The 27,064-nt window shown below is 39.1% G+C and overlaps 1 protein-coding gene across 2 annotated transcripts in view; it reads left to right on the top strand.

Moving 5' to 3' along the window:
• Positions 1-26,051, top strand: part of tmem132e (transmembrane protein 132E) — a 505,320-nt gene extending 479,269 nt beyond the window's left edge. For both annotated transcript variants that reach the window (XM_042008262.1, XM_042008261.1), the window contains 3 exons: positions 7,207-7,401; positions 20,452-25,251; positions 25,290-26,051. In XM_042008262.1, coding sequence (XP_041864196.1) covers positions 7,207-7,401; positions 20,452-21,513 — 1,257 coding nt within the window. In that variant the 3' untranslated portion in view covers positions 21,514-25,251; positions 25,290-26,051. The remainder of the gene's footprint in view (positions 1-7,206; positions 7,402-20,451; positions 25,252-25,289) is intronic.
• Positions 26,052-27,064: the final 1,013 nt, after the last annotated feature.

Here is a 27,064-nt window from a genome sequence, read left to right as displayed (position 1 = left end):
TAAGATGAATTTTTAAATCAAGTTCCATATATATATATATATATATATATATTTGAGGGCTGTTACATATTGACATTGGTAACTAATTTATGTAATTAATTGTGTTAAAAAAAATTTTAACGCACAACATGAATTAAGGAGGTAATAAAAATCAGAAAACGGGCCCAAAACACTGACAACAGTGATGAGGAAGCGTTTATGCTCTCACATAGAGCCCACCAGGTGGCAGGTAATCTAGTGGATGTCAGGTCCGTCAGGTATCCCGTGAATAACAGCTGATGAACTATACATTACAGTGGTCAGATGTTGCCTCTGAGGCAAAATGCAGATGAAATAGTCTAAATAAAGAAGATTAAATTCTCCGTTTTGAGCCACAATTACCCTAACATCCTCTTAATAATAAGCTGTAGCTGTTAATAATTCAGTCATCAGAATGAATGGAAATTGGAGTTTATTTAGGCCTAATAAATTACCAATAAATCATATCTGACTTTACAGTCTAAACACAAGCAGCCAAAACAGTAAAGCATAATACCATTTCTGATTACAGCAAACCTATTTGTCTGCACTTGTAATTAATCCGTTAAAGCAGTAGTTATAACAAAACAATTCCTCTGTTAACGTGGAAATAAAATCATTGTCAGGTGTGCGTGTTATGTTGACTTGATGCTGAGAGGGACAGATGCAGACTAGAAACACCTAAAGAAACTGAGCAAAACGGCTTTAATACGATGTGATCTCTCTCGGACCATCCCTTTTTCTCGAAGGAATGCAAAAGTATTGGGTGCTAACGCAAAAGAAAAAAATGATCCGTGTCCCCTGGGGGGCTCCGTACAAATGTCACTGTTCAGGTCGTCTCTGTGTCTCGATTTCAGGCACAGTTACGAATGATGATTAATCATGATTAATTCATTAGTAAGCTGTGATATTTATTTATTTATTTATTTTTTATGTGGCTCTGCTAGTATGTTTAGTGAAGCCATATTTACTAGAAAGGCAAAGATATACTGAGGATATACATCTAAGGATTACTTTATGGTTAAAATCCCTTGAACATAATATTTTGACAGATAAACCACCAAACAACTTTAGTAATAATTGTCTTTTTCTGTATTTTTTCCCCAAAATTAACTACTTCTCCTCTAGCAGGTAGACCTCTGCAGCTTTTAATAACATTTCTAATAATAAATATATAAATGACTGTAGAAATGAATAATTACAATAAAAAATCATAATAGATAAATAAGTAATTTGAAAAAAATAAAAATAAAAAATAAGTAAACAAAAATAAATACATGTTCAATAATTTCAATACTCGATATTTATTTAAAATGATCTGACTACATTTATTTATATTTGCTCTACATTAATGAGCATCCCTCAAGTGATTTGTTTATCTTTTCTTTACTTTTTTCTAGTCCATGTTTCTAACTTTTCTGATATAAAGTAAATACAATTTCTCTCTGTCTAGACCAGAATGCAAAGCAGCCTCAATATCCTACTATTTATGTTTGATTTTGCTTTTATCTTGTCTCTTACGCTGATGATATCACGATACACACCGCTTCCTTCGCTTCCACACACTGGATGCAACACGTCCTAGAACATCCTGTGGGAGTCTTTCCACAGACACTGCAGGGAATGAGGAAAATCACTGACTGTGGTAAAAGAAAATGAGGCAATTTAGGTTAAAATCAAAACTGCAATTCTTCATCATCACATGCTCCTTGTGACACATCACAAAGTAATACTATCAGGGAGAATATTTTCCACCTGGGTTTTCAATTTGTTAAATACTCCTTTAAAGTTTAATTTCCATCTGGAACACCCCCCCCCCCCCCCCCCCCCCCATTCTTCCCTGCCCTGCCACTGGTGGATACTGGTCTTATGAATTTTAATGAGACTGAACTGAAACTTATAGATTTGAGGCTGACAGTTTAAATCATTAATTCATTTTAAGTAACAAGTAGTAAACAATTGAAATTAACATTTTAACTATATATAAACTGTTAGATTATGTTGAATAAACTGCCTTAATTTTATATATACATATATATATATATATGACAGATAAACCACTTTAGAAAGATGTGTCTCGCTGCTCATTAGAACAATGTCAAACCGATTATTTTACTCAGACTTGACTGACAGGGAGGCCAAGAAGAGGAAACCACACATGGCTTTTCCAGGTAAAATGAATTTGTTTCAGGGATATTTCATTGAGGAAAATTCTAGTTTGTCAGTTTGGATGTGAGATGTGTAGGAAAACCTCAAAACATGAATCATCTTGAACTGAGCCAAAGCAAGTAACCAGGAGAAAAGAGAAAGTGTGATTAAAGCACCTCTACCTGTAGATGAGCAATCACAGGAACCCAGAGTCAGCCATCACTTCTAATGAACCACTTTCCAGATTCTAACAGCCAATCAAACAGGAAATAGGCGCTGATGTCTCGCGGCAGTCACAACATGATAAAGAGAATTAATTGGTACTGTTTCAAGCTTCCTTTTGTTCTTTCACTAGAATCAGGTGAACAGTGGTCCTAGCAAAATGGATTAGTCATTGAAATAGAGAAGAATCTGGCATGAAAACCTGGTGGGTTCATCTGTTCAAGTATTATGTTTTATAAATACAAGTTATGATGATTTTAATATTTAATAAACTGCTTACCTAAACACACTTACAGTATATCAATGTGGCTGCTGTTGAATTAACTGTGATGTTAAAACTGGACTTTGTTCACCAATGTATCCCCCAAATATTTATAGGGTTTGGAATCACCCCTAATTTTTTACATACTATAGGAAATAGCTTAGTAAGATTACTAATTCATTAAAAACACACATAAACATACATGCAAATCCGATATATGAGTTTGTATGATTCTAAGGAGCTTGAAAGTGAATATTTGGTCTCAGAAGCCTAAACCCTCTGAGAAGCTTTCTGTCATTTCTTTAAGTAGGCTTCAGGAATAGTCCTCCAGACTTCTTGAAGGACTTTCCAAAGCTCTTCTTTGGATGTTTCTGTCTTTTGTTCTGTTCTCTGATCAGATGATTTCACACTGTTTTCAGTAATCAAATCAAAATCAAATCAAATTTTATTTATATAGCACCTTTCATGCACAAGGCAACACAATAAAAACAAATCATGCTTGTTGAATACAAAATTCTAATCAATAAGAGACATTAAGAGACTGGAAAATCAAAAATTATAACAAAAAAAAAAGGGCACACCCCATAACTGCTCACACACAATCGCACACAAAACTTGCCCACATACAAACCAAGCTTCATGCACACTCACCCAGCTGAAGAACTATTGATCGGGACCATGAAAGCAATATGAAGAAATGAAATGTGAAATAAGAAATGTGAATAGTCCAGTGTATTTGTATTAAATGCATAAAAGAGGTTTATGTGATTGTGGAAATCTGTGTGGGTGAGGCTGAGAACAAGTAGAGAGTGTAGGAGGTTCAAACACTGACACCAAACTTGGTCTCTTTTTAACCTTGTTTCAATGAAAGCTGTGGAAGAAATGAATATATAGTATAAAGTATATTTCAATAGGATAACTTTACACAGATCAGTTTCTGTGATTACATTCTCTTAGTTATAAAATCGATGCACAATGTGGAATTTCTTCAAAACGTGTTTTGACATTTTGACATAGTTGTCAATATTGATTTTCAACAGCGTTAGATTTTCTTTTTAGTCACTTTAATTGGCCCTTGAAAATATCAGCCATGGTCGAATGGAACGGGAAACAGCAGAAAATCAATTGCAAGCAAACAGTTTTTTCTGGCAGTGTCATACTCTATCTGATCTCACTTAGATTTATAATTAGACATGGTTTTACACAGAATCTGGCTTCTGTTAGCTCAGGTCTCAAGTCAGGATTAATGAACTGACTCAGGAGCTTCAACTGTTTTTCACTTTCTTCTTTAACTGAATTGTTCTCTGGAAACAGAGTTGTGGCATCAAACTTAAGTTGTAAAACGAGCTCCTGCAGAGAGTGATTCATCATCCAGCCAAGTTTTCTTTCAGAAAACTTCAAGAATAATTTTTATTTATCCATTTGGTATCATGCTGTGGGGTTTTGCACTCACACAAACCTGTGTGTACATGTGTGTATGACTGCATGTGCACATGCTTGTGCGGTGCTCAGTGTACCATAACTCTTCTGTCTGGCACATTAATCTATCACAAGCAAACAATATGCATATGGAGGTGGAACAGACTGAAGAAATTTGTTTTTTATTTATTTTTTTCTATTTTTAGCCTCCGGGCATTTATCAGCATAAAAAATCTACTAATATATTTGGAACTTTACATTTTACTGTGGTATTAATGTATTATATAGTGTATATGGTGTGTACAGTAAAATATGTGGGAAGCACATTCATTCCCAGGCACTTGGATGCTTTCAAACATCAGTATGGTTTCCAACCATTAACATCTGTAGGTGAAAAGGACTTTGGTAAAGAACATAATACTACAGGAAATGTCCTGAGACCTAAATTATGTGCACTGTAGGAGTTGTACTTAATTTTTCCTGTGATTGTTGCTTTGTAAGTCGCCATTGGTGAACTGAATGAACCAAGTACTTATTTGCAAAATTTGCTCCTTTGTATAAATGTGCATCACCCTTTGTTAATTTAATAGCATTTTATATGAAATGATCACTTAGATCAACGAAAGGACTGATTGATGAAGACATTTAACAGACAAAATGAACCAGTTTGTTCTTGAAGCTGATAATAGCAGTCTGGTTAACCCTTAAAACTCAACTAGATACATCGCACCCCAGCACTATTGCTTATATCATCATCAATGTCAAAGGAATGGTAGTGTGTAACTCTGTGGGGTAAATTGTGATGGATAGTTACCCATTAGGTGATCTACGGACGTTTTCCAGGCATTTATATCCCATACAAGAGGTTTACAATTCAGCCACAACATGTAGTGTTTATTCAGAGACTCCACAATGATCTATCGCATTTTCATCATAAAAAATATAAATGAGTTCTCCGGGTTCTCCGGCTTCCTCCCACCGTCCAAAGACATGCATGTTAGGTTAATTGGACACTCTAAATTCTCCGTAGGAGTGAGTGTGTGTGTGAATGGTTGTTTGTCTCTATCTGTGTTGGCCCTGCGACAGACTGGTGACCTGTCCAGGGTGTACCCTGCCTCTCACCTGTTAAAATGCTGGGATAGGCTCCAGCTCACCCGCGACCCGAAATGGAATAAGCGGTCAAGATGATGGATGGATGGATGGAAATATAAATGAGGTGTCCCAACGAATTCAGCAATAATCTTGCATCCTGTCTCTTCTCTGAGCTCTCTCCAGCCAGTAAAAGTCAGTCCATTGTTGACTCTTATCTTATTTCTTCCTCTGTCCCTTTTTTTTTCTTTTTATCCTCTCTTCCTCCTATAATTTCTTCTTGGGTTTCTTTGCTAAATCAGTCATGGTGCATGTTCAAAGTGGCCTGTGTGTTGATATCCAGTTGCTAGCATGTGCAACGATACTTAAAACAAAACTTGACTGATGTCAATCAGCACCATAACTCCAGGTTAGGGACATCTGCTATGAAAGAAATGACCACCAGGGGGCGACTTCTGTAATGTCATTTCATATGGAAGTTTGGGAGTTACTTGTGACCTCTGTGAAGAATTTCTTTAATAGGGTTTTTAGTCTTGTGACATGTGACAGTCTAGTTATCACATCATTTGTGCTTAGCGTGGGAATTATGGCCACACTTAATATAAAGCAAGAGGCTGTGTTGTGTTGTGGCCCAGTAGGGGTGCCTCGTCTCCATGGTTTTCAGCTGACTCCACCACTCACTCTCACATCTTCAAAATGAGCCAAAATGCTGAACTCAAGGCTTAAATCATTAAAATGCACAGTCTATCTCTATTTATATTAAACAGTTTTGCAGTTAGTAATGGTGCAGTCCAACACAGACCCTGATTCTTTCTCTGTAACTAGTCATTCAACAGGCATTATGCAAATGTGTTTCATGGTCAAGTAAAGAAAAGACTGGACCACAAACCAGGCAGTAAATGTAAATGGAGACCTTTCACATGGACAAACAGCTTTAAGACGGAGTACTGAAATGAAACAACTGCATGTGGTTTCAGAAAAGAAAAAATAGAAGATTAGATTACATAATGTTTTTATTTTTAAAAATTAAAAGAAAACCCTTTATGGGCTATTGCACTCAAAACAACAAAACAGATGAACTATCAAAACAAAATGAACAAAGCCTGACACCTGCTCATGCTACTGTTTCCACAGATGGTTTGGCACAGGCCTTTGCACGATTCATTTCATTGACTCAAATTATGCAGGAAATTGTTGCGTTAATTATGTGGAAATGAAACCTGACCCAAGGTTAGCAAGAAAAAGAAAAGCAATGTGGAAAGCATGTTTATTTACAACTTGATTTCAATCATTCTTCATGCTTGTCCATTTAGTTTTCACATCAGTGAGCAAAGCATGCAGTTTGCAGGATTATTATCATTATTATTTAGAAGCATGTGTGTGTAAATGACTTTTGGTGAATGAGAAGGAAAGCTTTCCAGACACCAGGTCCTTCACTCTTCAGCTTTACAAGCTTTTTGAATCCAGCTCTTACTATCAAAAACTTCAGATGAAGGCAGAATTGATTTCCCCGTCTGAGTCTAAGAACAAGGCCACTGCTCTGCTGAATGGCTCTTCAGTGTATACCTGTCCCTCCTGACCTCTAGTTGCAGTAGCGAAGTGAAATGATGATATTTCATAAGTGGTCAAAGTACTGGTTGCAGAAGGCTGTCAAAGACCTGGGATTACTCAAAGATGCAGGACGATCCTTAAATGGTTTTTGGCATCTTGTGTGATGACACTAAGATGGGCACAAGTGTTTTCTGCTAACCTTCACATTGAGACGTGCCTGTACAGCTCCACATTTTACCTTGATGTCTGCAAGACGTCAGACTTCATCTCAGGTGGGGCCTTTCTGTTTGTTTTCTCCATGTTGATAGACAGAGGCATTGACACATGGATTCAAGATGCACTGGAACAAATAGCACAAAGCACTTTAATCTGAGATTGGCTTGTCATGGGCTTTATGAGCTCAAAAAAAAACAATAAAGCTGTTGTCTATTCCGGACTTAAACGATGCCGCCTCTGTCGTGTGGAGACGCAATAAAAACACATCTTCTTCTCTGCAGGTGGAGTCTCCACTGGCAGTGGACGCAGTGCTGGGAGAGGCGCCGTTCTCTGTCACAGATGACAAGGTTTCCATCATGGAGCTGCGTGTTCACGCTATTTCAGGCCTGACCCTGTCGCTGCAGCCCAGCCCCGGCAACAGCCACACCATGGTGGCCAAGGCAACCGGCCTGCAGACACTCACTGCTCTCAAACAGGTATGAGCTGTCAGCCTGTGCACAAAAAAAAAAAAAACTCTTCATACAACTATTTCATATATGGACACTTTAGTGGGCAAGTCTTTCCTTTCAATCTGGCCGTTATGTTGGCTGTGTTAGTACAGTACAGTCTTTTTTTAAAGAAAGTCTTTCTTGACTAATTTTGAAATTCAACTTTTCTTTTTCTTTTTTAAAATAGAAATAGTTTAAAGTTAATAGAAAAAGACTTAACATATCAGTGAAAAGAATGTTTTAAGTCATTAAGGACAAAAATGTCCACTTTAAAAAAAAAACTGCTATAAAAACTTTATAGACTCACATTTTTCTGTTTTTTCTGCATACCCCCAGTCCCTGCTCAAAACTACCAAACATCGTAGTCTTCAAGGGCAAAAATGTCCTTTTTCCAAAATAATAATAAAAAAAGTACATATTCATATTTTTCAGTTTTTTAAGGTTAAACCTTTTGATCATCTTTAGTCTTGATCAAAACTATGAAATACTGAAACAAACAAAAATGACATATTTTCCATGTAACGTTGGGTGGGTGTGTTGTTTTTTGTTGTTTTTTTTTTTTTATCAGTCTTGGATATGTCGAGGATTAGACAAAATATTGACTTTAATGCATCATCAGTTTTTCTGTATAATTTTATGCAAGACTGGAGTTGTTTGAGAGAATTGTGCAAAAAATATTTTAAGTCTGTAAAATGGCAGACTTTTGGACGTGGGTGACTCGAGTGGGTAGTAAATTAAACTGATGTCTAATAGTTAAGGAGTAAAAGTCATTGCAAACCAACACCAAATGTGTGTTATACCTTTCCAAAAACATAACTGCCTTTTGTTATTTGCTCCTTTTTAGTCTGCAGAGCACACATCTTCTCAGGTTGCCTCACAAATCTTTCTACATATTCATGAAAGCTCTGTGTGCACTGACAGCAAAATCACCAGCAGTCTATTGCAGGTAAATAACAAGCATTAGCAGCTAATGTTATTTTCAAAGCACGGTGGCCCCTAACAACCGTGAGTCAAGCTATAAGCAGCTTTATTTGCAAGGAAATATAAACATATTGTGAGCTTATCCAATTTAGAGGGATGTCGCTCATGCTGGAACTCATTTAAATGATGTCTTCTCTGTTCCACTTGTCTGAAAAAACATCGTAATCATCAAAACTTCGAGTTAGACTGCATGTTTCTGTTTGCTGAAGGAATTCGAAGTCAAAGTTTTTTCCTAATAGCAAGTTGATCTTAGCAAATTTGGAAGTAAATTTCATTTGAATGGAGTCAAAAATGAACATCACTATCCAGAAGTTTTGAGGTAACCTTTTTTTTCATTATATATTGCCAAGAAACTTCAAATATGTGTAGCTATTATTAGAATGGGCACACAAATAAAAAAATAAGTATATAGGGCAAAAATAGAATTTATACAGTTGTAACAAATTTAAAATAATAATAGCTCAAGGAATCCAAGAATGCTTTACAACAACAAAAAAAAATAAATTAACAAAAAGCAAAAATAAACAAACGTGGGGTTGGCAGCCTTACGGACGAGGTGAGTTTTCAGGAGAGTCGAGACATCGTATGTGAGAGGGTGGGAGCTGCCACACTGAGAGGTCTATCCCTAAAGGTACAGTCATAGATGTGAGATACAGAAAGCAGACCCATGGCTGACGATCACAGCATGGAGGCTGTGTACATGGCGGAAGGCGGTTTGATCGGTAGTAAGGGGCCACTGAGGGACTTGTAAGGGAAAACGAAGATGATGCATGATTTGACCAGTAGTCAGTGGAGATTTATGAGGGTGGGGATGATATGTTGATAGTTGTTGGTATGAGTTCAAAACGTAGTAGCTGAGTTCTAGGCATACTGTCCAGGGCTTTACTGGAAACAGGACTCTATTTCAATAATCCAGTCAGGTGGTGATGAAGGCAGGGATGAGATTCTCAGCTACAGGGTCCATGAGTGATGTTTGAAGTCTACAGATGTTTTTTAGGTGGAAAAATGCTGCTTTTGTCACAGACTTGGTACGAACCTGGAATGAAAGTTCATCCATTTTCTATCGCTTAACCAGAGTTGGGTCGGGGGGGCAGCATTTATGCTCTCTTGCATATGTAAATGTGGACATCCTTCTCAGACATTGTCATACATCTCCATCCTCATACTTCCATGCATCTTCGTCATCATAGTTGTTGAGTCAATTCTTCCACTAGTGGGCAGTGTTGAGTTGAGTTCACTCCTGCGAGCCGTCAGTTTCAGAAACCGTTTGACAGCAGTAATGCATCAAAATAAAGTTATTTACGACCACCCAACATGCTCTAAACACCCCATGCAGTCTTATTCAAAAGCTTGCACAATTTCTACAGTTGTTATCGTCTTCATTCTTCTTCTGCTTTTTTGTTTCCTTCCTGATTCTTTTCTTATTCTCTGGTTTGTTGCATGTCAGCTATTCTGCTCAGCACTGCCCCCATGATTTCCTGTTCCCCAAAAGCTTCTCACCCTATCTCTAAAGGAGAGCCCCCCATTGGAAGAAACTCATTTTAGCCACTTGTACTCACGATCTCATTCTTTTGGTCACTACCCGCAGCTTCTGACCATATGTGAGGGTAGGAATGTAGATCAGTGGTAAATCACAAAATTTGCTTTTGCGCTCAGCTCCTTCATCATGATAGACTGATGCAGAACTTGCATCGGTGTGGACGCTGCTTTGATCCGGCTGTTGATGTCTCGCTCCGTTCTTCCCTCACTTATAACCAAGACCCCCAGATACTTGAAGTTCTCCAATTTGTGGAGGATCTCATTCCTGACCCAGAGAAGGCGGACAGAACACGTCAACCTTTTCCTTTGTCTTGGATGTGAAGATGCTGATCCTCGTCCCAGACACTTCACACTCAGCTGCGAAACGCTCCAGTGAGAGATGAAGATCATGGCCTGATGAAGCCAACAGGACCACATCATCTGCAAAAAGAAAAGACTCAATCCCGAGGCTGTCAAACTGGATCCCCTCAACATAAAAGTTAATCCCCTTCATAAAAGTTATAAACAGAATCAAAGCAGCCCTGATTTCAAGATTAAAGATTTTTATCATTATGCAAGCACAACAAAATTTTGAGGAGTCTCTCTTAAGCACACAAGTAAGAAAACAGAAGTATACTAGGTACACATAAATAAGTAAAACAATATATATTGTTCCAGTGTTGCGGACCAGTGGTGGAGATGTTGACTTCCCTATCGGTTCCCCCCTATTGGTTCTGCTGATCAGGGCTCTGTAGGATGGGATCAACTCCACAGAAATATAATTGGACATCCCATGGTGAAGTTGCAGCCTTGTATGCTCCTGGAATATTTACAGTACACCTGCTCCAATATATTAAAGTCTCTTGTCGGAAAGTTTATGAACTTGTGAAATCTTGGGAGGGCAGATTTTAATTCCACATGGTAAAAGTCCCCAGCCCCGATCATAGCTGCCTCTAGATTAGCGTTCATCTTCCGAGTGATCATGCAGCACAGTTCCTCCAGCGCTAACTTAGCATTAGCTCGCTGTGGTATGTAGGCCGCTATGATCATGACCGAGCTGAGTTCTCTAACCAGTTTAAATGGTCTGCATTTCTCTACCAGATATTCCAGGTCAGAGGAGAAGAAGGTTCCATTAGTGTTAATAGCTCTGGGTGGAATAAAATCTGGCTTTGGCAATGCAGAAAACCATAGTTTTTCCCCAATTCCAGCAGGTCAGCTCTTCCGTACTGGATTAAAGCTTCCAGTCTAAAAAATGTGGGTGAAAACATGAACAAAAACACCAAAACCAACATAAATAACTGAGAGTCTGGAGCCGCTGCATGTGCCTGCGCCACCAACTTCCTTGGTGAAATCTAACTTGAAATCCTTAAGCAAAACATTGAATCCCACATTGTCCTGATATGTTCATCAGTCTGTGATTATAGAGAAAAAAAGTGCTGTATAAGTGTTGCATAAGAAACACATTGCAAAGCTCTTTATTAAAGTCCTGCTTCAGCAGTTCCTGATTCCCTAACTCATCGTTCTGAATAATTTTAAGTTTTTGCCATGAACAAAAACTAATGGGCTTAATATTGCATGGGGTATGACTTACCAACCTCTAAGTGAGAGAGGAAAATGTAAATAAGCTCCACCCTCATCTCAACCTCTCAACTCTTTCCTCACCATAGTATCTGATGATGAGGAAAATCAAACAGCAATGAAATAATGGTCAGGCCCTGTTCACACGAGCATGAGTTACAAACAGGGGAGAAATATGCCCTCTTGTTTTCCAGATAAATGGCTGGAATAGTTAAGTCAAACCCAGTTGTTTTGGGGTCAAACTGGGGAAGATTGATCTCTCTGAGGGGAATGAACCACTCTACATTTCTCTCAGGCAGCCAGAGACAGGAGCCCGGGCAGTGTGCTGCTAGAAATGAGGAGTACAAGAGGTTGCTGCCTGCTATTTGGAAAAAAACTGTGATTCTAACTGAGTGAGAGCAGCAGCCCATATTATTTTATTACCATTTGGTTATTTTAAACGTCGGGGAGTGGAGTCCTGTCAATAACCAGAAAAAAACACACTTTCACCATGTTTTTGGGATCCAAACTATAAATAGACAGGAGCGTAACTGAGAAGTTTAGGTGTCTGGTACTGCGGCTGAAGTGGACATTTTTGACCCAGAGTATTAGAAAATAACTAAATTTGAGAAAATGGTCTTTAAAGTTTTGGATAGAAAAATGTAACCAATTTTTGTTATAAAACACTATTTACAAACGACAACACAGAATATGTATAACATATCAAAGCTGATTAATGGACAAAAGCATGTGTAGAAGTTTCATCTTAATACTAATTCATTAAAATTGTCATACAGTGTTCATACATGAACTACTGGCACCCCTACTCAGAAAAGGACCTTTAGACATGTGGATTGTAATATGTAACATATTTTTGTTATAAAACACTATTTGGAGACATCAGATTCAGTCAGAGTAGAACTATGAGGAAAATCTATAACACATTAAAGCTGCATAGATGGTGAGATTGTTTTCCCTCATGCTGTCCCGATGTGGTTCTGGTAGGTTTAAGGAGAAGTGAATAGATTCCCAAAACTTTTTCCATGTTTGGGGGTCAGCACACCCCGAATCCAGATTCATGAACCAAGAGAATGTGCACATTAATGTCAAAGGTAACATAATGAGAAGGGAAGGGGGAGGGAGGGCATCTACAGTTACTCTGTAATGGTCTCCTTCAAACAGACTTCACTTCAGAAGCAAACTGCTATAAAACCATGATTTTACAAAATGAGTTCACTCTGAGTCCTGTCACTGCTCGATTGGGCCAAATTAACCCGCTGATCAGGTCATTCAAATGGACAACACGAGTTAGGACACACTATGCTGCGGAGGACCGTGTCACGTGACCAATATTAACCAATGACCTTGTCCTAAATTAAGATCCGCCAATGAGAGTTCACGCTTAGCATAAAACCCTCCCTTGTACTTTCATGTTTTGTTGGAAATTTTAAGTTTGGATGAAAGCACGCCATTCAGCAGGTAACACATGACATCACACGTGACAGGATTCAGATGACCACCACGGCGCTGCTTCGTGTAAAAAAGCAAACTTTAGGTGAATATCGAACAGATTTAGGTGCACATGCAGACAAAGTTTCATGAAATAAATAAATATCTGACGTGTTTATTTGTGACATTTTCTTCCACACTAGTCTGGAATTAAACATGTTAAGGAAGAAAAAAAAAATCTCAAAATTGACCAGGTGAGGAATAAACGGGGTTTTTACCTGCCGTGTCTCACCTTAAAGAAACATGTAAATACATGTAGTTGCACTTTCAATCTGAATTATTTTCCCTAAAAAATAGCTGGTGGAAATTATGATCGGCTGCTAACTTTAGAAATTTATCAGCCACGTTAGCTCGTGATCAAAAAAGATAATTCAGATCTTCTTGAGGTGCTCAGAAAGCACCACATCATCAGAAGCCATCGCTTTTACCATAATACACTTCCACAAATATGAGCCACGGAAATCAGACTTTGATGGATACAAGTTTCTGGAATTAAAAAGGGTCTATAAAACAATTTTTATCCTGTCAAATGAAAATATCTAATTTAATCCTTGAATCAAATTAAATCTCAGAGGCGTTTCCTTCAATGAATAAATGACCTTGTTTCGTCTCTCTTTTTCTACTTAATTGATTATTTTGGCCACACTTAAACAAAAATATTGAAAAGCCTCAAGCACCACAGGAATAAATTAACTATTATATCATTTAGATAAAGAAACTGATTAATAAGCAATAACTAAGTCCAGCAGTTTTTAAGGAACAGAGCTCCTGGTGTCACCTAAAGCTTCAGTCAGTTCTTATTTCTTTCTTCAGAGTAAATGGAGTAATAAAATTTATGTGCAAATTCCTTGATCCTCTCATATCAACAAGTAGGCACTAGTTTCACTTTTGAGTAATAATATTATTCCCTGGCTAAATCTTTTAAGCTGCAGCCTTTATTGTTAGGCTGGATGCCAAATGAAGGCAGCTGCAGTCAGCTAATAAGTATTCGTGTTGCTGTTTTATTACCCTGACATGGAGGAACATTTCTGTTATACCCAAATACATTTCCCAAAATGGATTTCACTGCGCGAGAAGAAGACAGTGTGGAAAAAAAAGATGTGCTTTTTCTTTTTCATTGTGTCTTCACACAGAGAAGCAAAGAATTAACTGGCAGCCCTGCTTCACCCAGGGAGAAACGTGTGCATGTCTTCGTTTCAGTGCTTCTCCTGCTCTGCCCTTTCTCTGGCCTGCCAGTTGCTAAAAATGCATCGACAGCCACATCAGGCATGAGTGAGAGAGAAGAGAGCATTAAATTCCAATTTTTCTTGCTTTCCGCTTCTTGGCCACCTTGAAATTTAATTATTGTAATGTATTGTCCTAAGTGCTCTCCAAGGCCGGGCCATAAAAGGCAGCCAATTCCTCCTCCGGCGAAGCTCTCAGAGGACCACTGGAGCTATTTCAAGCCATTTGATTCTGTTTCACAGGAAAACTTCCTAAATGTCCTCCACTACTCCAGAAATGAATGAAACACATAAACTATTTTACAGTCAAAGCCTCCTTGACTGTTTTCCAACTGAACAGCTTCAATTTCTGAAGATTCATTGTAAACCAGTTCACCAGCAAGAACCACCTCTCAGCAACGTGGGTTTACTGGGATGAATGGGTAAGGGAGAGGGAGGAAGGATGGAGAAGGAGTACAGAAGGGTAAGAGAGGGAAATAGAATGGAAGGATGGAGGAATAAGGGAGGGGTACAATGGATGAAGGAGGGAAGGGTGGATGGGTGAGGGGGATGGAGGTAGGTAGGGAGGATGGATGGGCTAGAGAGATGAAGCAAGGAAAGAAGAGGAGGACAGATGGGTGAGGGGGAGGACGGGATGATAGAAGGATGGAGAAATGAGGGAGCAGGTGGATGACAGAATTATGAATATGCAAGAGGGAGGGGGGATGACAGAGGAGGGAGGGATGATGAAAGGATGAAGGACTGAGGGAAGGGGAGGATGATGAGGGAGGGAAGGGAAGGATAGATGGTTGAGGGTGCATGGAGGAAGAATTAAAGGATGAACAAGTAAGGGGGGGAGATGAAGGGAGACGACAGACATGACAGTGACAGAGGATGGAAGGTTGGAGGAACGAAGGAGGGGATGGATGGATGGATGGATGGATGGATGGATGGATGGATGGATGGATGGATGGATGGATGGATGGATGGATGGATGCATGGATGGATGGACAGTCAGACAGGGATAGGGAGGGTGGACTTGAGTGAACCAGATTAACAGATTTGAGTGGGTGAAGCAGGAAGAAGAAGCTCAGCTGGTGATCAGAGGTGGAGGTAGAGGTAGAGTCAGGTGGAGGTAAAGGTTTAGGTGAAGGTGGAGGCAAAGCCAGGTGGAGGTAAAGGTTTAGGTGAAGGTGGAGGCAAAGCCAGGTGGAGGTAAAGGTTTAGGTAGAGGTAGAGGTAGAGCCAGGTGAAGGTGAAGGTGGAGGCAGAGCCAGGTGGAGGTAAAGGTTTGGGTGAAGGTGGAGGTTTACTCCTGGACCAAAGTTAACAGGTGATATCCTCACTGTTGCAGTTTAAATTAGCAACTTGGCAGGATTTTTCTGAACCTTCTTCACGATGGTGCAAATATTTAAACTACTCATGCATATTTTAGATCAGAAGCTGTTTATGTTCAGCTTCCAAATCGGAGAATGTGGCAAAATCAAAGACAAGAAACTTAATCACATTTGCTATCTTATGGAAATGTATGCATTGCATTCATCCCTAAAAACAAACATGGCACATTTAGAGTCTTATTTATATCGAGGCCTGTCTTCCTGCCGTCATGCTGAGATGACTGAGGGTTTGCCTCCTGGTGGAATATTGGCACATTTTTTCCAAGTCTTCCACTAAGCCCAAACCAAATGGATTTTTTTCATGCAAGGAAAGTGAATGTGCATCTGCTCTAAACGGCTGAAAACTGTTGGGCAGTTGTTGAAACAAAATGCTCCGACTCTGTCATCTGTCCTCTTGGTTGGTAACCGATGTTTAAGCAAGCTGTGAACAGAAGAGACTGTCAAACGCTGCCTTGATTACATGGATACTGATGTTGTGGTTCAGTCTGCAGCAGATGAAAGTTGTCAGGTAAACACCACGTAGAGTTTGAGGCATTTTATCCAATCTCTTCACTGGGGAGTACAGACGGTGAGGAGTGACAGAAAATACAAAATGAGACCATCGTGCAGAGCAAATACAAAGAGACAGACTCATCATTCGAAGCACATGCTGCTGCTGTTGCTGCTGCTGCTGCTGGGAGCCTTATCTGTCTGTGCTGTGGAACGAGCCTGTGTTGTAGCTTTCAGGACAGCACCACACCTCTCCTTCACCACCTCTTCCTCCACCATGCTTGAAAGTGGTTTTGCTCGTGTACATATCAGAGGTAGACTATCTCTGTGCGTGTCAAGGTTTGCACTGTGAATGGGGTACCACGGATGCTTTACAAATGCTCTGGAGATTTAGGGATTGGAGCAGGTCCAGGACTTCAAAGGCAGGCACAGTTGGAAACATATTCAAATTATGGGCAATGCCATGAAAGAATATGATATGTGCAACACTGAAATGTTGTTATGACTGATACAAGGTAAAGTTTTTAAAGCCTCAAGTCTTTCAGGAAGTCTGATACAAACCGTCTGGTTTGCTTTCCCAGCCAAAGAAACAGAACCGTCATCTCAAGTTTCCACTGAGCCGTGATACATGGCTGGAAACTGGAATTTGTAGAGGGTGAAAAATGCTAGTGAATTAATTAAAGTATGTTTTTAATTTACCAGTATCCTGTACCATGAGGGGGCATGGCTGCTCCGTGTCAGCTGCAAGTTAATGGAGCAAACAAAATGCAGTCTGGTTTAAGATTATAAATGTTTCTTTAGCTGTGCTGCCTGTTAATGACTGAAGAAAAGACTCTCTGAGAGCTGTGTGTGGGCTTGATGGTGGACAGTGGACAGTACACTGTGAAGCCATAGGAGGTAGGATCTTAAAACTTTAAAAGGCTTTGTTTTTCATAACAGCACAAACTCTCCATGCATATTGCAGTACTGTGCAAAAATGTCAAGCCGCATTTAATTTCTTTATATTTTGCTTCCAAACAGCCAGACTGTGTTTATCTTTTGAAGTGGTCTTTAGCAATAGTCTCTCTGAAGGTCTTTGGAAGGGTTTTCTTTGGACGTTGGATGTTTTTTCACTTCGTCTTAATCCTTTGACCTATTTGACCTTCTTCTGAAGACTTTTATTGTTGTTTGTTAAGCCACTTAAAACTGAATTAACCAGTGGTGTGTGCACAACAGAAAACTTGGGGTGGAAAAACATTCAGCTCTGTAAAGCCTAGCATATTGAGCAGAGAGAAAATAGTTATTCAACCTTTAAACAAAGTCCAACCATTTTTATACATGGATTGCAAAACTGTTGAAGGCAAACCTTTAAAAATTACTCCTTAAAGACTTTTTAACTGCAAAACAATGGGGATGCAGAACACATCTCAAGTTTTATACAACAGAATTTTAAGAAAGATTCTGATCATGTAAGTGTATAATATATAATACTTTTGATACAGTTATAGTTTTTTTGTTATAACAGCCTGTCCCTTTATTTATTCCCAATTTTTACTGTGCATCTGTAAAAAAAATAAGTTAACAGTTTCATACAAAAAAGTTTTGTAGCAACAAGGTGATTCACAAAACTTAAAAGCTTAAAACTTGACTTTTTTTTATTTACCCTTTATTTTAACAACAGGTCCCATTGAGATTCAAAATCTCTTTTTTAAGAGAGACCTAGCCAAGGTAGCAGCCAAACCACAAAGTAAATGCAGGATACATATTATAACAATTTACATTTTCATAATAAGACAACAAATACATAGTCATAAAAACATCTTAAAAAAAAAAAAAAAAAAAAGCACATGTCTCCATCACCACATTCTTCATGCAAGCTTTAAATTCATTTATGGACATAAGTGTTTCTAGTTTAAGCTCTTTCTGCAGATTATTCCATCCCGAAGGTGCTGAATGGGAGAATGCAGTTTTTCCCAATTCTGTTGCAACTCTGGGAACATTAAATAGTAACCACTTTGAGGAGCGTAACTGATAGGTATTAGAGCAAACAGAGAGGAGGTTACAGAGGTATAGCAGAAGTTTGCCAAGTAATGCTTTATAAATGAAAATATACCAATGCTGTTGTCTATGAATTTTGAGACATGTCCAACCAACAAAAACATTAAGAATGCAGTGATGAGTGAGGGACTTGGAGTTTGTAATGAATCGTAGTGAGGCATGGTACACTGAATCAACATGACGTAAGATTGAGGATGCAGCATACATGTACAATATATCACCATAATCAATCACAGACAGAAAAGTAGCTTCCACAAGTTTCTTTTTAGCGCTAAAAATGTGTTTCTAAAATAAAAGCCAAGTTTTACTTTAAGCTTTTTGACTAAAGTTGTAATGTACATTGAAGGAGATGTTATCATCAGTCCATATACCCAAGCACTTGTATGAAAATACTCTCTCTATGGATTGTCCATCTAAAGACGAGATACAACAATTGTCAAGCAGCTGTGATCGAGTTTTTGAAAAGACCATTAACTTTGTTTTCTGTGTATTTAAAACCAATTTTAGACTCAACAATGTATTTTGCAATGCCTGTAATGCAGCATGACGTTCATGTACTGCTCCTGCAATGGTGGAAGCTTGGGTGTAAATCACTGTATCATCAGCATATAATTGTAGTTTTGCTTGAATGTTTTATCTAAATCATTTATAAAGATAGAAAACAAAATGGGACCCAAGACTGAACCTTAAGGACACCATTGGCTATCTCTAGAGATTCAGATGTATAACCTTCAGCATAAACACACTGAGAACAATCTAAGAGATAATTCTGGAACCATGCAACAGCCTTCAAACTTAAACCAGTTGATTGTAATTTGGTTAGTAACAAATCATGATCAACTGAATCAAACGCCTTAGAAAGATCAATAAATAATTCAGCACAGTGTTTTCTGTCTAAGGCCCTGATAATATCGTTTGTCACAATTGTAGCAGCAGTGATAGTGCTATGGCCACATATCGCAACCTTGTGTGCAGTGTGTACTTGAAACATTTGAGGATACTTTTCAGGACTAAAACCTATCTACAGCCAATGAACAGGATCTGAAAGTGATGTCCTGAAGAAACAGGAACAAATCCAGCAAAGACCTGAACCAGAACTTAAGATATGCTTCTGGACCTTCAGCTGATACATCTACTGTTGGCTGAAGCCTCTTCAGAAATGGTCTCCATGGAAACATGGCTGTCAAGAAGCCATTTTTAAGGAAGGGAAAAAGGATATATACATGACACAAGAACTGAAGTGGCAACAGGTCTGATAGGAGGGATGGATCGTCTCCAGAACCTGGACCTCAACATTATTGAAGCAGTATGAGATCATCTGGACAGAAAATGGAACAGAAGGCAGAAACATCCAAAGAAAAGCTCTGGAAAGTCCTTTAACAATCCTGGAGAACTATTCCTGAAGAGGACTTAAAGAAATGCTCTAAAATAACTCTGTTTTTATTGGAATTAGCCAGGCTTCTCTCTCGCACCTACAGCTGGTTCAAAATGCTGCTGCATGATTTTCAACTGGTACAAGCAAACGAGAGCACATAACTCCAGTTTTAGCATCTCTTCATTGGTTTCCCATTCATCTATGAATCCATTTTAAGATTTTTTTTTTTTGGTTTTAAGTCTCTAAAGACTTTAGGCATTTGAGTTGCTCCTAGATCAACTGACTAGATGCTTTTAACTGTTCCAAAAACATTTTATAAATCCAGAGGAGACAAAGCTCATTCAGTTTTAGCTCCTAATATGCGGAATGAGCTCCTACTGCAGGTTAGACATGCTACCTAAAACACATTTAAAAAGATACTTTTACTTGTGTTAGTTTACATTTCTTATAGCACCTAGTGTTGACTTACAGCTGTTATTCATATGTGCTATTTTTATGCTTTTATTTTATTTTATTACAATCATAATACTACATGACTTTGTTTTAGCAATAAAAAGGGATGTTAAATGACAGAAAGCTTGTCTAAGAGGGTTCAGGTTGTGTTCCTAGCAAATATCGGCTTTCAACTTCCACAGAACTGAACAACCTTTGTTTTTGTATCATCAACTAGATTTTCATTAATGTTTCATGTGTTTCAGCCAATCACAACACTCATTTCTATATAAAGAATTTAGGCATGACTCAACCATTTTAATTCATCTTAACTCAGTGCGGTCAGTTGCATCAATTATACTCTTTTCTGAACTTCACCATGAACACATTACAGTAGAAAAAAAGAGAACATTTAGAAGGTGCATCTTCTAGAGAAGCTTTACTTCCTTGTTAAACAGATTTCTGAAGGTTAAATGATCCTGTTGTTTTGAAGTTGAAACTTAACATTTAATATGTACTTTTCTCTGTTTGTGTCTGATAGGAGGCCAGTCTGTCCGTCTGGATGATTTTCAGCGACAACACAGCCGCCACTTTGACTTACTTTGACCCCAAAGATTACAACCTCAATGCCTCAGCGCTGGATGACAAAGTTGTGTCAATTTCCCAGGAGCCTCAGCAGCGTTGGCCTGTAGTGGTGGCAGAAGGGGAGGGATCTGGCGAAATGCTGCGAGTAGAGATGACCATCTGTGAGGCCTGTCAGAAGACCAAGCGCAAAAGTGTCATTGCATCTGCTGCAGTTTATGTCAAGGTTCGCTTTGGCCCAGAGGAAGACTCCGAGGAAGAGACGACCACTGAGGGAGAGATTGAGCTCGTACCCGTCACCAGGCGGCCAATGATTGATCCAAACAACGGTGGGAGAATATATGAGACATCTAATGAGCAGCCTGCCAGCGTTCCCATTGATTACACCAATTTCCCCACAAGCAGCAACCAAGAGCAACCCACTGAGATTAGTGATGATGATTTAGTGCCTTCACCACGCAGCATGACAGACCTCGAGATTGGCATGTATGCTCTATTGGGAGTCTTCTGTTTGGCCATCTTAGTCTTTCTCATCAACTGCATTGTCTTTGTGCTTAAATATCGTCATAAGCGCATCCCACCTGAGGGTCAGGCCAACATGGACCATTCCCATCACTGGGTGTTCCTAGGAAACGGCCAGCCACTCAGAGCTCAGTGTGACCTGTCGCCGCAGCAGGTAGAAAGTCCCAGCAACCCTTTGGAGGGTGTACAGACTTGCTGCCATGGAGACCACCACAGCAGTGGCAGTTCCCAGACTAGCGTTCACAGCCAGGTACATGGACGGGGTGATGGCAGCTCTGGGGGCTCTACAAAGGAGAATGGAGAGGAGGCAAGTTCACCCACCTCCAAGCGTAAGAGAGTCAAGTTCACCACGTTTACCACCCTTCCCACAGAGGAGCTACCCTACAACTCCATCCCCATCGCAGATGAGGAGGACATTCAGTGGGTTTGCCAGGATATGGGCTTTCAAGACCCAGAGGAACTGCACAATTACATGCGCAGAATAAAAGAAATAGCCTGAGAAAAGAGGTGCATCGTGAAGCACTGCTCAGCTTTCTAAAATAAACATTCCTTTCTATTTTTCTCTTTTTCACCTAAGTGAAAGATAACTTCTCACAGACTAAAAAGGCCAGTTGTTGTTTTGGTTATGATTTGTTCCATTTAGTTTGCACAGTGCTGTAATCTCATACACGCTCACACTGAAAAGAAAGCAAGGAAGCCAAATACTTGACTGGAGGGTCTAAATCACCAGAGACTTTGGTAAATCTTGGCTATAGCAAATGTTTCACTTGGAAAGCTGAGCCATGGACGCATGAGGGCTGCTTTGACACTCTTTATGTTCAGGTTCTGACTAGAGAAATCCTGATATGGACAGGTGTGTAGAAGTTAGGGGCTGTGTTTCAGTGGCTCGGCAGGACTCTGCAGTACTGTACCTACTCCAAACAACGAGGCCTTTGATGAACAAATAACTGTCAAAGACTCTCATGAAATGTGTTAAAAATCCTTTTGTTTTTTTCAAAGTAGGAAAAAAACATTCTTTTAATGGCAAAACCTTCATTGTTGTTCTCTGTGCAGCACATCCATGATTTGTACTCATGTTCATTCCATACATTTTCAACATTTCATAAGTAGTTGAAAATAGTGCCCAGCTATTAGTCCTAATGTTCCTGAAGAATCTAATGCCTTATAAAAACGGTCACAGTTCGCTGCTTTTATCAGTGCAGACGCCCTGTTTTCGCACCACTGTGGGGCTGGAGACAGTGTAGTAAAGAGCATTTGATGGAAATTTCTTCAGCAGCTCTCCAGCATGAGGTCTAAAATAAGAATATCTCAGAGTCTTTGCATGAAAGAGGATCTTGAGGCACAATCGGCCACTTTTTTCCAAATTTTTAAATGTTTATATTGTAAGTACACAAATATCCACACACATACAAAACTAAATATGTTATCATGCATTACATGCATGCCATGTTCGGTTTACATGCAGACATTCCTCTATGTATATAACGTGTTGAACTGGAGCCAATCCAGCGCAATCCCTAAATCAGTTTCTCACTCCACGATGGAGGAGTGGGAAGCCGGTTGAAGTCTTGGAAATTTTATAGTCTTGTAGTGGGTTGAAAGTTCTTGACAGATGTGTAAATTTTTAACACATATACTCAACTGTTCAACATGCGGATTTGCTATGCATCAGGACTGTGACAGACCTAATCTTTTGATGTTTTATTTTCCTTTCCCCAAGTTTAGCTGGCCTCCACCCTTTGGGAGAATAAAATATATGATATACAAATATATTTATATATATAAATATATATATATATATATATATATATATATATGTACAAGTTGAAAACATTCTCACTGAGCACAAGATCCTCTGAACTCTGCAGGAAATGTAATCCACCCTTACAGAAGATCACTGGATATTTTATTGATTTTCACCCATGACTTATATATTTACATCCTGGCCATCCCATGTTGTCACAGTATTGTTTTATATCCATATTCCCAATTTTGTTCATTCATTTTAGTGGACGTACATCTAGAGATCACAAATTTTCCTCAAACTGAACAATATGAATGGGGCCAGAGTCTTGTAGCTTCTGCTGGGACAAAAATAAAACATGCTGGATGGATGACCAGGCTACCACCACTAGGAGTTACAGAGGTGGGCTTGGCTGTGAAGAACCTTGGCGCTTCCTATCTGCTCCCCAGGCACTGAAACATGGCAGCCCACCACTCTCTAGTACATCTAGAGATGGGTCAAATGTAGAGCTGAATTTCCCAACTGGGATTAACAAAGTTAAAATGATTATTTTGACATGGTTGTGAGATTGCCTTTGCTTCAGTAACAAATCAGAACGACTCAAATCAACACCAGGCAGTGGATGCCATTTTCAATTCTGGCCGTGTTAATTCCTGTAAAAGTAAAAAATCTCAGCAGGTTGCTGGATATCAGCAGTGTTCAAGGTATTTTTTTTATCTTTAGTGTAGCACAGTGGTTCTCAAACTTTTTCTGGACAAAATGAACAGACCTAAAGTTGAAGTGTCATTTTTACTACTGCAGCTAGCAGCTCCAGCTGTTTTCAGATTAGGATTCTACAACATGTTACAGAACTTTTAACTTTTTAAATGTTTTTGTCCACACTCTTCATTAATAGGCATTAATATCTGATGATAAGCCAGGAAGGGACCAGCCAGCAGCAGCTTCCAGTCTGGTCCAGTCTGAGCAGAGGTGAACGTCTCCTCCTCTGACTGCAGCTGGGAGCGCTAATGGACAGAGGAGGGGCAGAGGCGCTGCCCATTGAGAAGAAGTAAATGCCAGTAACTCCAGAAAAAGTCGCTAGATTTGTTGCTAGTTGCTTCTTTGAAACAGTCACTAAATGGGTCTGAAAACTCACTAAATATAGTACAAAAGTAGCTAAATAAGTAACCCTGACGTGTGTCTCAATTTAATTGGTGTACCGAAAACCGTGCACTGACAAACGTTCTGCATTGTTTGGAATGCAAAGTGTGATTGAATGTATTAATTGTTTTATAATTAAATAATTGTAATTAACACATTAAAGTCCCACACACACACGCATATAGATATATATATATATATATATATGTATATATATATATATATGAGAACCTGGACAATTAATTTATTAAGCTTTCCAACTACATGGCTGAAATGGGCCAGTTTAACGTGTCTTTTATTTAGCTGCATTTTCTGATGGTGGTAACCAGGCAGGATTTCATGTTTCATCTAAAAGGTTTCATCTTAAAAATTGGACTGGCTTACTGACTTGAGGAGATGTAATAAGGAAACGTCTTTCTACACATTTACTGTAAAACCACGAACAGGATATCCACCTTCTTTCATCAAATACCTGTTTCTCCATGTGTCTTTCTTTCTTTTTCTCTCAGTGATGTGGTTTGGTTGGGTAAACCTGTTCTCTGGCCCACAGTTGTTGTTCTTGATGTTTTTTGGTGGTTGGCAAAAACAAACTTGTGCATTGCTGCCACCAAGTGGTCTGGAGTGTAGACCAGAACGTTTCCAAGAACCACAGTTTTCAAAACATTTGCTCCTCCACTACAATTTACCAAATTCCACGCACCTTCCCCCCTTATCATGTTGCCGCACCCCCCAGGGGGCCCGTCCCCCAGTTTGAAAACCACTGGCGTAGTATGCATTTTTAGTACTAGGTGGTTAATGTTATTCCAGCTCTGATCTCAAATGAAACAAATTCTTTTTAAGACTAATGAGACAAACCAGGAGATGAAAAATAACTTTCCAAGTTAGTTTCTTCTAATTCCGCAGTGTTCATCCGAAGGGCTTGGATTTGTTTTCTTTTGTGTTAACTTGACTGATTTCTGTGATCCTAGAAGCAAACAGATGTCACTTCCTCCATCTCTGGCTATAATGAGCATCAGCTCGGCTTGTCACTCAAAGCTGTCACTCAAAGTATATTTTGTTGCCACCCAACCTGTTTTTCCAGCCCCCACAGTGTCGGTAAAGACCCATTCTAATACTGTTCTCATCGTGGCAGCTTTGTTATGCAAATATCAACTCCGTATGGGACAAAACAACTGAATTAAACCAATTTTTTGTCAGCTTTTTATTTACGAGTTCATCATATATGACAGTTAAAAATATCTGAAAGTTTGATACTGCTGTTGCTTACGCCATTGCACCAACATTGTAAATACTGGGGCAAAACAGGCTTTAATTTTTAAAGTATTTGAAAGTGGTCATGATCTTTCATCAATGGTCATGATCAATGGTCAATGGTCATGATCTTTCATCAGTGGATACTCTACATGTAAATAGACCCAGAGATAATACTTAATACCTAAATCCTGGATTGGCACTTTCATGATGTGGCATACTGCATGACCTCTTTATGTTCCAAATATCATGTCGGTTCTGTGTTAAACAGCAGAAGACACAGAAAAACAGGAAAGTCTGAGCCCGTCACCGTTCAGCAGAAACATCACCAAGATCTGCCATTAATTTGAGAAAAATACCAGCCAGCTGTGAGTTTTTCTGTGACGATGGTCTCTCGGGATGAATGTAGAATTCCTAACAAAACCTGCATCTTTTGTGTTTGGTGTTGCTGTGCTAAGCCCAGCCTGGTGACCTTTATAACAGAGTATCTAATAGCAGCTTCATGCAAAGTTCTCCTGATTTTTCTCATGTTTCATAACACATCTCATGTTTCCTCACCTTTTTACATTTGACTTCTTCTCCCTTGTGCATTTTTATGTCCTTTTTGTGGTAAAGCTGCTTTGGTAACATGTTGCTCATTTTGTGTTTTCTTCAAGCTGCTAATAGAGACTTCTTACAACATGTAAATGAAGATTTTTTTGAATTGTATCCCCACCCTCACACCCACCCACAGTGAACTGTGCACGATACACACGGCTCAGTTGGCTGAGCCACGTAACCACCACACTGACTATAATATTGTAATGTACAGAGCACTGTTACATTTCCTGTATCCTGTTGAAAACAAACCCTTGTATTTTCCCCCATTATATGTAAAGTACTAAAGAAAATGCAATACACAAGTGACATGATGTCATTTTTCCTTTGCTTTCAAGTTCTTCAGTAACAACAGTGTTTAATTAATGTTTTGGCGCAGTGTCCTCAGCATGTCAGTGTGAATTATGTCAGGATTTCAGCCTGCTGGTGCTCCATCTATGGATCTGACCTTGAAGAATTTTGGCTCGTTGGGAACTTAATGTCTCACAAGAGGGTTGGAAATCACATTAATATGTATGACTTACAGAGCATGACGGTAATAGTTTCACACATTCTGTGAAACATCATGATTTGTTTCGGTGTGCGTGTTTTTATTTCCACTCAGAATCCGAAAATGTAATCTTTTATATAGCAATAGATCGCCAAGACATACCGGGGGGGGCGATTATGCAAGACTCCTGGCCATTTATTATTTTTTTGTTCTTTTGTTGTTTTTCTATTTTAACAATATAGTGAATACCCTCTTGTCTGATATGTTTGCCCATGTGTCTCTGCCAGTATTGCTCACATCCTGGCTGAAGTCCTGCTGGTATTTGAAGTATATATATCACTACTTTTCGCCCCTCGCTGTGCACAGTCTGAGTGCCCTCCCAAGATATTTGCTGACAATTTCTGCAGCAATCTGAAGATTCTATGTGAATCTCCCGTCCACAAAATCTATACTTGGAGGTGTTTACTTCAAGTTTTATTTCTCTATTCCTTTAGTTCACTTCATATGGGCAGCCGAGATCAAAGCCTTTTGAACTCAGGTAAGACATGCTGGTTGTTAGGGAGGAGTAAGTGGATTTATGGAACTGTGGTAACAGACGCCAACATCTGATCGCTAGAAGGAACAACTGTGCACGGTGAGTTTGTGCAAAACACTCCTGACAGAGAGACCTTTACATTCCAACCTGTATGGGTTTATGCCATTATTTTTAGCAGCTGCTTCTCAGATTTGAGCTAATTCCATGTTTTTTTATCTCACACAATTTAATAACTAGTTACATGTATAGATAATAAAAAAGAAAAGAACAGAGCTTTGTATAAAGCAAAACAT

The sequence above is a fragment of the Melanotaenia boesemani genome, chromosome 15, assembly GCF_017639745.1.
Source record: "Melanotaenia boesemani isolate fMelBoe1 chromosome 15, fMelBoe1.pri, whole genome shotgun sequence".
Lineage (NCBI taxonomy): Eukaryota > Metazoa > Chordata > Actinopteri > Atheriniformes > Melanotaeniidae > Melanotaenia > Melanotaenia boesemani.
The sequence above is the reverse complement of the archived record's forward strand: the minus strand, read 5'-3'. Positions and strand labels throughout refer to the sequence as shown.